The 13956-nt window shown below is 42.5% G+C and overlaps 1 protein-coding gene across 10 annotated transcripts in view; it reads right to left on the bottom strand.

Annotated features, from left to right (window-relative positions):
* Positions 1-1587: 1587 nt before the first annotated feature.
* LOC115049496 (LIM and calponin homology domains-containing protein 1-like) overlaps positions 1588-13956 on the bottom strand; it is a 74231-nt gene continuing 61862 nt past the window's right edge. For 7 of the 10 annotated variants that reach the window (XM_029511742.1, XM_029511743.1, XM_029511747.1 and 4 more), the window contains 15 exons: positions 12415-13158; positions 11864-11969; positions 11653-11750; positions 11472-11562; positions 10838-10912; positions 9846-9874; positions 8956-9069; positions 6548-6640; positions 6244-6408; positions 6065-6159; positions 5653-5808; positions 4872-4961; positions 4201-4309; positions 4014-4116; positions 1588-3145 (listed from right to left, as the gene is read on the bottom strand). In XM_029511742.1, coding sequence (XP_029367602.1) covers positions 3120-3145; positions 4014-4116; positions 4201-4309; positions 4872-4961; positions 5653-5808; positions 6065-6159; positions 6244-6408; positions 6548-6640; positions 8956-9069; positions 9846-9874; positions 10838-10912; positions 11472-11562; positions 11653-11750; positions 11864-11969; positions 12415-13158 — 2094 coding nt within the window. In that variant the 3' untranslated portion in view covers positions 1588-3119. The remainder of the gene's footprint in view (positions 3146-4013; positions 4117-4200; positions 4310-4871; positions 4962-5652; positions 5809-6064; positions 6160-6243; positions 6409-6547; positions 6641-8955; positions 9070-9845; positions 9875-10837; positions 10913-11471; positions 11563-11652; positions 11751-11863; positions 11970-12414; positions 13159-13956) is intronic. The other 3 variants (XM_029511745.1, XM_029511744.1, XM_029511746.1) reach the window with 3 other exon arrangements.

The raw sequence follows: 13956 nt of genomic DNA, 5'->3' as shown, positions 1-13956 counted from the left end.
GAATTATTTTTAGAGTTAAATCATGTTTTAATGTTTCTAAATGAAGAGGTCAAGGTCGTTTGAAAGGAGCTCAGCACCAAGGACAGCGCCGCACAACCACAAGGTTCATTTTCCATCCAAGACAAAAAAAAAAAAAAGAAAGAAACTTTTTATTTTAGATTCACTTAAGTCAACGTATTTTACAGCATATTTGAGTGTCAGTCTCCTAAAATAAAATATATGATGGCAAAGTCCACTGACACCAAGAAAATGTCATTTAATTCAGGGGTGTGGGGAGGGGGATTAAAAGTGAACTGAAAGGGAAACAATTCACCTGAAGTGGAAGGAAACAACACAAATGACACCTGACATCATAAAAAAAAAGGGGGGGGGGGGGGGGGAGTCAGTGTTTTATAATTTATAAATGCTGAATTAAGTGTTAAATTAAAAGATTAACAATCAACTTCCAGGTAAAGACTTAAAGGACACATTGATATTCGTATCTTTTAACTGTTGTTATATTCCAAACTTGTAATTTTTTATTTTTGGCCACCTGGAAACAGCTGAAGTTACCAATCAGGCCAAGGAACAGATCTCAATGTTTTTTTTTTCCCTAATTAATTTGAGTTTCTTTGCTGCATCCTTATCACAGCTAGTCATTTTTAATTAAACAGTGACTTGATCTAACTTTATAAGTTTAGAAATTTGTGCCTGAAATATAATTTATTGGTAATTGCTGGATTTCCAAGCTCATTAGGACATACCAGGTGAATAGCGGATAAAACTGAAGGATAACATGTTAACAGAACAAGATTGACCTGACATCGAGTCTCCTCCTTCCCACTCTTGGAGTGTGTTCACCTATAATAATAAATATTTTAATTATTTATTCAGCTTTCTTTGCTTCATTGAAACCTTTGCGGTAATGTATGGGATTAATTTTTAAAAATACCTGCAAAATTAGAAGACAGACACATATCATTAATTTATAACATTTTATTTATAAACATACAGTATGCTATAAATGCCGTCGCATTTAAACATCAAATTAATCTATATTTCGGATAGCGTTCAGGTGAATATTACAATAAATACAGAACAGACGTAAAGGTTTTCATCCCCCAACTATCCTGTGAAAGTAGACCGTCTGAATACAGAGCTCCGTCTCAAAGATCCTGCTATAAGAGACTCAGCCAAGATTTATTCATTAACTAAATGAAGATAAAAAATAAAATACACAATCGGAACAGAAGCTTAAAAATACTGAAGACCAGAGAGATGAACCCGAAGGAGAAGCTTGGCTATAGGACGCAGTTTGGGAGGAGAAGGAGGAAGAAGAGGAAGAGGAAGAGGAGGAGGAGGCGGCTGCTGCTTGTTTGCTTTCATACAACAAATCATTTGGTTTTAGGCTTAAACGTGCATTTAAAAAAACAAACAAAAAAAAAAAAAAACAAGGAGAAAAAAAACATCCACAATATATAACTGAGCTCTTCTCATACAAGTTCATAAAAAGAAAAGAAGCAAATGACTTAAAATGTCCAGCTGGCGGCACAGATCTTTAGTTTTCATCCAACCAAATATTGCACTGGTGCAACTGCTGCTGGTATGTGTGTTCATATTACCTCTGCTGTTTAACTAGATGTAACATGTACTGGTGATTTTTATCTTTTTTTTTTATTTTATTTTATTTTAAAAATGAACCCTACCACTGAGCAATTATCAAAATTACCTCAATTAATAGCATACCCAAGTCTATGTCGCTCTAGAGTCAAACATTCAAGTTCAATCACTGCTTTCCCCTGCAGTGTACATTCTCTATACAGACAGACAACCAGTGTATTCCTTTCTTTGCACTGGCTTTATCACTGCAAATCACTGAGGAATCACAGGGGAGAAATATGCAATTAAAGGCTGCTATTGATGAGAAAATAAAACAATACTTACTGCAGCGTGATGTAAGGGAGGGCTGCAGCTCGACTGGCTGCAGATTCAAAGAGTTCAAATTTGGCCAAATCCCTCCCTTCACCCCAAAAATTAAGAGAAAAGAAAAAAGGAGAAACAAAACACCAAAGAGCTGGTGTTTATTTATTTATTTATTTATTTTCTGCATCACCTTGCTTTCCTAAGGCACATTAAAGTCCTGACATCCCAAACTGACAGGCCGACAGAAGAACAACCTGCTGTGACCCAAACGCACAACAGCTCACCATTCGTGCTATTGCCCTAATGACAGACTACACCGATAATACAATAGTTTTTTATTATTTTTTTTTTTTTACAATGGTTTGTATTGTAAGATCATTTTATTCTGAGCACAGAACGAGAGACACAAGAGATCGGTGTTTGGGTCAGACAACGGTAGTTTAGTATGTACTGAGTCTCTGCATCTAAATAGTGACCCTCACTGCACTTTTCCAAATGAAGCAAGGGTATTTCGTTTTGTTTTAATCTAGTGCTTCATTTTAGGGACATCAAATAATGTTTAATAAGAATATTTTTCATATCCAGAAATAAAAAAAAAAAAAAAATCCAATTTGAGCTGCCTCACCACATATTTCTTTTTTCCTTCTACTGAATTTAGAAAATGAATGAGTGATAGATAAACAGGAATTCCATTAAATGGAACTGAAAGGTAGATATTGATATATGTCTTTTTAAATCTAGGAATCTTGAATCAGATTCCACTTATTCTCTTACAGTGTGTTCATTCTCACTGTTCAGGTGGGGGGGGGGGGGGGGGGGGTGTCTGTGTTTGAAGCATCTCTGAATGTTATTGTTGTGTTTTCTTTTCAACATGGCCGCCACCCCAGAATGGTTTCTCTCCCTCTCTCTCTCTCTCTCTGTATGATGAAACTAGAGTCTGAGGCGGTACGTGGACCAATCATATCCAGGTTTCACTCACATTGCAGATGACATAGACACAAGCAATATGTATATATATATAATATATATTGCTTTCTTTTGAAACATTTGACTGTTCTCGGATCCCCATTTGGCCCACATGATGAATCTTCATGGGTAATAGAGCTGCAGAGGATGCAGAGATCCTGACACGGTGTGAAGGGCATGATTTGGAGACAATCAGGTTAAAATAGGGGGCGGGGGTTTCTTCCATGAATCTTGTGCTTTTCTGTTGAGTGTCACAACGTGGTGGGCTGTCCCGCAGCTTGAAAGGAAAGAGAAGAAAACCCACAATCTTTAGTAATTACGCTTACTTCCTGGGGTTTTAAGGACATGAGGTGTTGATGAAAGAAGAGCTCTCAGTTTGGGGAGAGTAACTCAAGAATCTCTTGATTTGATTTTGTGGTTTTCTAACTGCAGATGCTGACAGCTGCTCATCGGTGATTGAAATGCGAGCACAGACTTTTTCTTTCGTGCAGTCAAGGTGAGACGGACAGAAAGTCAGTCGTCCTTTCACCTGCTGCAACATCATTCTATCTTTGTTCTGATGGAGCTGCAGATTAATCGCTCCATTCAGCGCCGCCTTTATTAAAGCTGCACCGGCATAGGTTTTCAAATTAAAAGGCCCTTCCTCCGTCAGCCTCACAGCAGGGCTGCAATAACGAAGGAAACCTCAGAAAACACACCTTAAATGTATTAATTCTAAAGTAGCGTCACATTTACTTTAAAGACAATAACTCAAACCTTTGTCCGTTTCTCTACCTGGTTCATGATTTACGGTGTTATTGAAAACTGCAGTCATTCATTAAAAGTGAAATATGGCCGACATTAGCAAACAATCAGGAACAATATCACCTCATTCTCCGGCTAATGTTCGAGAACGATGAAACTCTCTTTATGAGCATTATGCAACACGGAAGTTGCTGATTTATTTGAGCTGTGTATTTTTGTTTTGTTTTTTTGTGCTGACAGAAGTTGACCATGTTGATAATAGAATCTGTTTTGCTTTTGATGGATGGACAGATGGATGCAGGGACGGAAGAAAAAAAAAAAAAAAAAAAAGAAGAAATGAGAGTCCAGAAATACGAGAGGATGAAGAGGTGAGGGGGACGTGGGTTGGTGGGGGTACTCACAGCGGGAGCGGATGTAGCACTGGTGGCAGTTGAGGAGGCCATTTCTAATTCGGACGTCTGTCCCTGTGGTCGTGTCGCCGAGCTGTCCCTTACACACCCCACACTGAGAAGGAAAGAGCCATTATGGCTAACGTTAGTGACTCATTAATGACGGCTTACTTTTCTCACATCAGCTCACGTCGCTCACCTTAAAGCAGTGGATGTGGAAATACAGGCTGAGGGTCTCTATGATCATCGCCGCCCCTTTCCCCAGCGGTTGTCCACAGCTGGAGCACAGCTTCTTCCCGCTGACGGACCTAGAGGAGATGGAGAGCAACGACAAACCCTTGATAAATGAAGTACGGCGCCAGCCTCTCTCCTGTTGTGCCAAACTGGAAAATGAAGAAAGACAGGAAGAAATATTCTCTTTGCAATAATGATCCAGATCTAAAGATTAAATTAGCTTCCTCTGCATTTCTAGAGGATGCCAGTGAACCAAAATAAAAGCAATACTGTCATTTTATCGGGATAAAGTGCAGTGAAAGTCGCATTCATTCCACATTCTTGCACCTGCTCCTAATTTTGTGCTACCTTTGCGTTCTTGCTGTATTTGTTTGTATTTCAATGGATCAGATGGATCAGAGTGCACAGCTAACGCCGTCATGTGTTTACTGCTCAAGTGTTCCCATCACTTTGCGTCAGTGCGACTCCGTGCCGGGTTAATTGTTGTGCTGAATCTCCAGGCAGACTGGAGTCTGGTTGCAGCGGTACATATTGTGACACAGGTGGAGTAATGCAGGCGGTGAGGCAGAAAATGACAATGCAGAAATGGACCCCCCCCCCTCCCTCCCTCCATGTGGACTGTTTGTGATGCAGTACCTGTTGGGAGTTGGAGGCAGCGTGTCTGGAGTTGGTGAACATGCTGCCGGGGGCTTTGATGAGCTCATGTTATTATCAATGGGACCACTCCTGGAAATGGACAGCAACATGCAACGTGATGATGACTCATCCAGCAACACCATTGGCTGCAGGAGCCAGACGTGACCCAATCCCGAGCCAGGGTCGCTGCCAAATCTGCTCAGTGGCGCTTTGGCCAAAACCCAGCCAGACTTTATTCTTCAAGATGTTGTGTTGCTATTGAATATGAAATGAATAAGCCTAAAACTCATGTGTCCTACAATGCTGCACTAAAGCTTTGCACAGTGGAGGACCATGAGGGAAAACTAAAGGCACATGATGCCACCTGCTGGCCAAACAGGTGAACTGAACATGCTGCCAAATGAGCCATACTCACAAAAAACCCTACAATGTTGTTGCTTTGGGCATCTGAAATACACATTTACACCTGGGATCAATTATAAGGTGCCAAAACAAAATGGACTTGGTGGAACAAAGAGGAATCTCATGCACATAATGAAACAGCAGATAGAATTTGTATGACAAACAACGTCTTAATACACAACATGTGCTCACCACGATGTATAAAAATCCACTCTGCCTCACTCTCAGAATAAACGCCAGCCTCATTTATATGATTGACACTGTGTGCGCTCATTTCACACAAATGAAGGAGACACTTTAAAATGAAGCCATGTTTGGAAATACAGCCTCCTTCTCAAATCATCAAATCCCTCAGTGGCGGTGGAAGAGTGATACACACCTCCTGTCTCCTGCAGGCCGGGTGGGCTTGTTACTGTCTCCTGTTAGGTCTGGTTGTTTCTTCACAGGCGTTGAGGATTTGGCCGACATCGCAGGAACTTTCTGTCCGTTGTGCAAACTGTGACTGAGAGGCTGACTGCTGCTCTGACTCAACGAGCTGGTGATGGAGGGGGAAAGAAAAGTTACACATATATATTTTCTTTATTTGCCTAATTCCATTCAGATCCATTTTCTTTATAGAGAAACTAACTTGAAGAGAGAAATTATTTAAAAGTTGAAGACACAACATTTTTAAATCATTTTTAAATGTTTTAAATTTTTAAATGTTTCATGAGGTGAGACTCAAAATAACTGTGGGTCAGAGGTTCTGCTAACAATGCAACGATTTCTGCTTTGAAAGATGGTTTGTTCACCTTCTTCCTGTCTTCATGCTGTCGTCAGCAGTGCTGATGTCACTGGTCCTGTCATTTTCTCGACGTTTGGCCTCCACGTTCTCCGTGCTCCCCCTCTGCGCCATCCAATCAGGACCAGGGAAAAGTTAGGGACAGGCATTTAACCCCTAACAAAGCAACTAGCCATAATTATGACTCACCGACTGCCTCTCAAGAATTTCCTGTTTGCGTTCCCAATCAGCCAGCGAACGGACGATGGTGTCCTGCGGCCCGGAGGTGGAGGGGAGCTCCCCTCGGCTGGGGGAGGGCAGGGCCGAGGAGCGGGGAGTTAGAGGTGTCACAGTCTCCTCCAGTATCTTACGCTCCTGTCGTGGTGGAAGAATGGGGCCATTTAAAAATGCTCCACTCACAAATATCACACTGTCCAGAACAACACAACTGAACACAAATCAGACGACACAGACGGAACATCTCTGTCCTCTGGGCGTAAACAAACACACACACCTCTTCATGGTACTTCCTCTCCTCCTCCGCCACCTCCCTCTGCGCTTTCTCCCACTCATCCTTCAGCTTCTCCTGCTCACGCCGGTACTTCTCCTGTTACCGTGGCAACAGACACATGACAATACAGCACAGAGCCTCAACGCCGAGGAAGACCAAAGTGTCTGCAGGCGGGCGTTTTGGCAGGAAAAAACAGAGAGGAGCTGCCTTTGAAAGGTTTCGGCCTTTTCCTGAATCAGTCGGTGATGAAATTTTCTCGTGGTGCTTCCTGTTCTGATAAATCCGAGCAGGTCGTGCTGCAGTAACAGCTAAAGCATGTCAGACTGCTATGAGGGATGCTCTCACTGTCTGGTCTGAATGTAGGCCTTGACTTGGAGGCAAAGATAGTTTTCTACTCCTCTATTAAGGCTAAACGCTCAGATCTGATTATGCTTGTTAGGGATAAAAAAAAAAAAAAAAAAAAAAAGCAACCAAAAGAGAGCAGACGCAGGCGGCGCAAGAAAAGGCAGAAGCGGAGCATGCAGATTCTGTAGAGCAGCAGGTTCCTACACAATGAGCCCCTCAGAAACAGCTTGTCTTTCACTTTCACTTTTCACTACACTTCAACTGATATTACCTTTTTTCTCAGGTAAATACACTGTATACTGTATATAATGTATATAAATACACTACCTCACACAGCATAACGTCAAATAACCTGAACTATCACGTTCAGATTATTCTATGTAAACATCTTAAGTGATTAATTTCTGCTTTCTTTTTTTAATTGAGTTGTGTGGGAACCCTTAAAAAAAGTAAATCAAAATTAAAGATTAAAAGGTTTCAAATGAAAGCACAGAAACGACAAAGAATCAAGCAGGGAGGCAACGAGCACATTGATGCTTCAGACATTCATCCAAATCGGCGCATCACATCTCAAACAGACCTTCAACCACCGGAAAGGTGAGAAATCTGTTCTCACCACCGCTGGTCTCTAGATGCATTTGTTGAAATGATACTGCAGATGGGCACAGTATAACACGGACTCTAATTAATCTGTCAGATGAGTCTGGGTGTGGGTTTGAGATGCACCTTTTACTGGCTGAGGAGAGAGAGGGTGATTTGGGCAGCAGCAACAGCAGCAACAGCAGCAACCTTGGACAAAGTCCTTGTCTGTGTGTGTGCATGAGATGGAGGCGGGAAGGGAAACCAAACTGGAGGTTCTTCCACCGCACAAAAGCGCCCTCATGTGGCCAATGTGTGCACAGGCGCAGTTAGGATGTGCCTTCATGGGTGGGGGGGGGTGTGGGAGGGGGTGGTAGGGGGTAAAGCTCAATATAAAACAAATATGGAGGCAAGCTGCGCAGGGAGCAATGAAATGTGGTTAATCCTTCTGACTGTAAGCTGAGCAGGTCAGTGGCTGCCACGCAGTAGATTTCTCTCTGAAGGTTTCACGTTCAGTAAACTGTCCCAGTGAAATGTGTGTCTGCAAAAGATTCAACTTCGGTTCAATATAACCGTTTTAACCATCTTTCAGTGGCCCCTGTTACATACATCTGCTATTAAAATGTGTTCTGTATGAGGACTCTCTACACGTTGAAGGAAAAATGTATGTTAATGTGAACGTGATCGGATCTGTCAGAAGGTAAAATAATGTCAGTGAAGGTTCATTTACTGACTGACGGAGATCTGACCTCAATGAGGACACATTAAAAAAAACTCCGCAAACTCAGATAGTTGTTCATTAAGTGGATGATATCTTTGGATACGGATCACGTTTAATAGCAGGTGAAAAAAGGGTTCAACTCACTGAAATGCTGTTTCAACAACACTTTTCAGATTTGAAGCCAGAGGTCCATGCATTTCATACTGCAAATCATCCAATCAGAATTCACTGGTTACACACTGTCGTGCGGTTTTGTCAACCAGTTATCAGCGACCCCAGCCTGCCATCAATACAACATGCAAATGACTTCAATCTAAAGTCTCTGATCAGAATTTAATCATGTGAGCTGAGCTAGTGAATGCACATACCCACTGAGCCTATATTTAAAACAAATGATGACAAACTACTGCGATTCCTCTCAAACAGAAATACATGAGGTTTAGACTCCTGTGTTGTCAAAATGTGATGGAAGTTGCAGCTGATCGAATGATCATGACCTAAATTTATGGCGCTGATGTTCCTGACTGACAGACATAAGCTGTGAATTATTTCCAGACAACACAGAGAAAGCGCTCTTCCAGTTTGCAGAAGTGTGCGAAGCTTTTTAATTAGGCAGCATGTTCATTTAATGGCTCACCTGCATTAATTATTTAGACTCAGTTGCTAAAATGCAAATTAAATAATGAAATAAGCTTTTCTTTTTAAAGCATCTGCTGACCTTGCAGACTCACGTGCCATGCTTCACCCTATGAGGTGTACTGTGTACCTGCAGCATGCGCTCCTGCTCTTGCTGCCACCTTTCCTGACGCTTTCGCTCCTCATCCGGGTCCCAAGACCAGCGGTCACCCCGTCTGGCCTGGGGCAACACCGGGACTGACACCTGATAGACCCCAACACACACACACACACACACACACACACACACAAACAAACAAACCCACGTGTCCCAACACGCATCAACGTGCATAAAAACCCACATGGCGCACAAATAGTCATGCACACATTTACCATTCACACAAACACAAACACGCACACACTCTCAGCCAACAGTGAAGCCAGTGAGAGATTGATATGGACCCCGACACAGACACACACACACCCATACACAGACACACACACATCCACCACAGGAGAAGAAGAAGGGAAGGGAGGAGACAGAAATAGTTGGTCTACCACAACAGCACTACTCCAATGCTAGCCAAAGGACTCCTACTAAGGAGAGAGGAGACAGAGAGAGAGAGAGATGAGCTCAAATGAAAACGGAAGCAGTCTCAGCCGTCTGTACAGCGTCCTCATCTGGCATGCTACACCAACAGCTGTGTGTCCTATGGTGGTGCACATAGCTGAGCCCCAACTGCCCTAAATCTGATCTCAGGAAACACTGACGACACTTCATTATAGGTGTTTGTGAAAAGCTGGATGTGTTCGGGATACAGTATTCAAACAAAGCTACAGAAAGTGTTCATGATTTTCTTTAAGTCTGTGAAACTTACTTTTAAATCTTACCCGCAGAAACAAGTAATTAATTTTTTCTTTCTCCCTGATTCTTTTTTTTTTTTTTCCAGTTAAACTAAACTATTGACGTATGAAGAAACCCAGGAGGAGATAAGCCAGATGAGAAACAGTAAAAGGGCTTTTTATTCAAATTTTACTCACGTTTCCACGGTGATCCTTTTCTGCCTCTTCTGTAAGAGGAAGTTTGAGAGAGAACACGAGTTAAAATGAAGTTTAAACAGGCAGTTTGGACACAAGTGATTAAAAAAAAGCCTTTTTCTTTTATTTTAAATGGGAGAAAGATTTATGGAAATGAAATGTTCCAAGTGGAAGAAAGATGTAGAGGAAAGGAAAAAGAAACACTGGAACAGGAGACACAAGACCGGTCCAACAAAAGCAACAAACTACACGTGTGAGTCATCAATCAGACAGTGTCTTCTTCTGAAGCCTTGTTTGTTGTAATTCTCAGTTATAATAACATGTAGAAGTGTTCAGGGTGTTGAGGTCGATCTATTTCAAGCCAAAACTTGTAACTTTTGGTGGAAAAACATTAAGCTAAAGCTAACAGTTGATGAGGATAATTAAAATGGAGAGTAAATGACTTTATATCTCCTGTGGCATTACTGGACTGAGCATCTTCCTCTTCAATAGTCCAGACGTGGTCAGTGTTGGTTCAGGTATCTGGATTACATTCAGATCCTTTTACTCTGTTACTCTGACAACTTGTTTAAGTCTTCTGTTCATTTCTGCATCTTATTCATTGCTGTCCTGTGTCTTCTTAAACTCTCCTGTTAATCTGTAATATGTTATTATTATCTGGTTTTACTTTGTTGTATAAAGTGCACAGTCGAAGAAAGTCGACTTGACTAAGCAGGTGACAGATTTCGACGGAGAGAGGATCTTTTCTTATTTATCAGAATCAACAGGATACCAACATGAACACACAGATGAGTTAGACCACAAACAACTCTGCACTTGTTTTATTCTGCAGAACTCTTGCACAAGTAAGAAACTTCAGAAAACATTGAAAATGGAGGACATGGTTAGGACATTGCTGGGGGGGGGCTAAGCACTGAAGAGTTGCTCTTGGAGTAATGGCAGGGAGACCCCGTGCATTCAGCACCTGGGGGATGTGGTGGGGGTGGGGGGTTTACCTGGTGGAGCGAAGAACTCCCAACGTAACTTAGGGTTGCTGGTTGCCAGAGGAGATCTGACACTGTTTGCAAACTCTAAAGCGAAATAAAAAAAAAACATGTGGGTGGAAGAAAAAGAGGGAATGAGGGAAGGAAAGGTGGGAGGGAGGGAGGGAGGGGGATGATGAAGGATAAACAGATGTCAAAACCAGGTGTTGGAATGGACATCGATAAAATTTGAGAAGTCAAAGTGGGCGGAGGGTTTCACTGTGGACTCTAAGTGGAGAAGCAGCTTTTATACTTCGACAAAGGTCGCAATTCAGATTTTGTAAAAAAAAATAAAAAAAAATAAAATCCAGTGTGTTTTCACCTGAATGGGAATTTAAAGACAATGTCAACCTGAGTGAACACGTGAAATCTGAGGCATCACTGTGTGCAGGCTGTAAAATAATCTACGGTGTAGTAAAGGTGAAAAAATAATCACTGGCCCCTTTAAACTCAAACTCTAACATCTTAGCAGCAGAACGGGACGAAATGTGAGCTGAAAGGCAAAAGTGAAAAAAGCCAGCGGCAGGTTTATCAAAGGCAGAAAACAAGGAGATGTATGGAAAAGAAGCGACTAGCTGGGTTACTCCAACGCGAGCAGTTCACTGACCTGCCGTTGTTTCCTGTGGTGGGTGAGATCCAGACGTTTCTGGTACGTTGTCTCTTCTCCGTAACAGCTCCTGGGCGCTGGGAGCAGTTACCTGTGAGGAGATTTAAAGATTAGATTTAGGACCAGCTGGATGATGCATGTTGTTGAAGTAGGTTTATATGAGTTCGGCTGGCAGCTTCACCTGTAAAGCTTCAGGCTGCCTCTGCTGGGTGTTGAGTACCAACTGCACACAACTGGAGATGTTTTGGTCAGAAGCTTCGGCCTTTTCTTGTTCAGCTTCTGAAATCAACACGTTATCACAGACGATATAATAAAATACAATTTCACAGGTTTAAAATGACTGTCGTGGTAGTTCTGGGAGTAACCACAAGGTGTCAGCCTGCTCTTCAGACCTGCAGGCGGTGCTGTCTGAGCTGCAGTATCTGATTCTCTTTTCACTGGAGCAGCTGCTGTCGGCCCTCCGCTCTTCCTAAAGCTCTCTCCTGGTTTCTGCAGCTCCTACACAGACCACAAATATCATTTCAAATGTAACAACCAGTGCAAAATAAATGTAAAGAAAAGAAAGATAAACTTGTCAAATCAGTTCTACAGAGGAATGCGTCATGTTTGAATGTTAATATTGAATGCATGCACCAGGAGGCAGAAAAGAATATAATCAGAGCAGACTTTTCTGCTGTTGTGACTCCAGACAACTTATTTAACTTAAGAGATAAATTACACTCCAATATATGAAGGTTGGTCTGATAAAATCCCCATAAATCTCCATTTTCTATTTTAACTGAACACTACAAATGTACTGAGCTCCTGGTTACATGTTCTTCTTTGGATAATTCATCTAGAGGGAATTCACAAATTATCTTTATCAAATGCTCCACAATGTGCATATATAAAAAAATATAACCACTATCCACTTCGCCCAACAACAGCAGCTCCTCATCCTCACCGTTGGTAATGAGGTGGGCCGACAAAGCGGCGTCGAAAGCTCGCTGACTTTCTGCTCAGCGATTTCCTGCTGAGCGACTTCCTGGTCAGCGACTTTCTGCTCAGCGACTTTCTGCTCAGTGACTTTCTGGTCTCTGACTTTCTGCTCAGCGACTTTCTGCTCAGCGACTTTCTGGTCTCTGACTTTCTGGTCTGCGACTTCCTGGTCGCTGACTTTCTGCTCAGCGACTTTCTGCTCAGTGACTTTCTGCTCAGCGACTTTCTGGTCTCTGACTTTCTGCTCAGCGACTTTCTGGTCTCTGACTTTCTGCTCAGCGACTTTCTGCTCTGCGACTTTCTGCTCAGCGACTTTCTGCTGAGCGACTTTCTGTTCGCTGACTTTCTGCTGAGCGACTTTCTGTTCGCTGACTTTCTGCTCTGCGACTTTCTGTTCGCTGACTTTCTGCTGAGCGACTTTCTGTTCGCTGACTTTCTGCTGAGCGACTTTCTGTTCACCGACTTCCTGCTCAGCGACGTCCTCAGAAGTTGCTTCAGCGCCACCTTGTGCCTCCTCCTTGGTCTTTGTGGGGGAGGTGTGAGGACTGAGTTGGGGCGATGCTGTAGTGGAGGGAACATCTGCTGCGCTGTTGGCGGCCTTGGAAGGTGACGCCTGGAACTGAGGAGGAGATTCCCTCCTTCGACTCTCAGGCGTGGTGGGAACATCGTCACTTCCCATGCTCCCGTTGATTCGAAGTAAACCGTCCGTCTAGATCAGGGGACGATACGTATGACGAAATTAGTGAATGATTCATTGTCAATACACACAAACAGTGAATGAAACACTGTTTAGTTACTAAAACACGAAATTAGTCAGTTACCCAAAAAATAAATACAAATAAAAATGTGTTAATTATATATTACTCTCAGAACCAAGTTACAGGCAACATATCTGTAACTATGCATGTGCAAAAAAGCATCCACAATAATAATAACTTAAAAAAAACAAAAACAAAATCAGCATCAGCTGAGTTTCACTTTAGTGGGGTGAGGTTGAGTATCAACAACCACATCAGTTCTGGCACTTAGAAAGACGTCGGACGTTTTACTATTGTTTGATTAAACCTCTGGACTGTTTGCTCAAACTTGTAGAATCAGTAACTTTATGCATTTAGTTGGTAATTATAATTTTATTAAAAAAAAAAACAAAACAAAACAAAACATTGGGCTCATCTGTGGTCATTACCAACCTCTCATCTGTGCTTGTTATTAGTTTTTCATCCAGCTCACAGCAGTTTCGGCCTTGGTGACAAAGAGGCACCACCACATGTGAGAGGAGCTCCTGGTGAGCGGTAACTTAAGACACAGTGGTGGAGCCGGGTGAATGCAGCCTCTCAGTTCTGCCCCCGCTCCGCCTCCACCTTCTCATCCCCATCCTAGCAGCTTGTGTGGGCCCGCTTTGTCTACTGGGAGCCCACTCCACATTGAGAGGGCCCTACTTGTCAACTTCTTAAGTCAATAGGGAACAGAGGGCTCCTTTCAAAGACGGGCTCCACTCAGACTCCTG

The sequence above is a fragment of the Echeneis naucrates genome, chromosome 10 (genome assembly GCF_900963305.1).
Source record: "Echeneis naucrates chromosome 10, fEcheNa1.1, whole genome shotgun sequence".
Classification (NCBI taxonomy): Eukaryota; Metazoa; Chordata; class Actinopteri; order Carangiformes; family Echeneidae; genus Echeneis; species Echeneis naucrates.
Note: the sequence above shows the minus strand (reverse complement) of the source record. Positions and strands in the feature narration are given on the sequence as shown.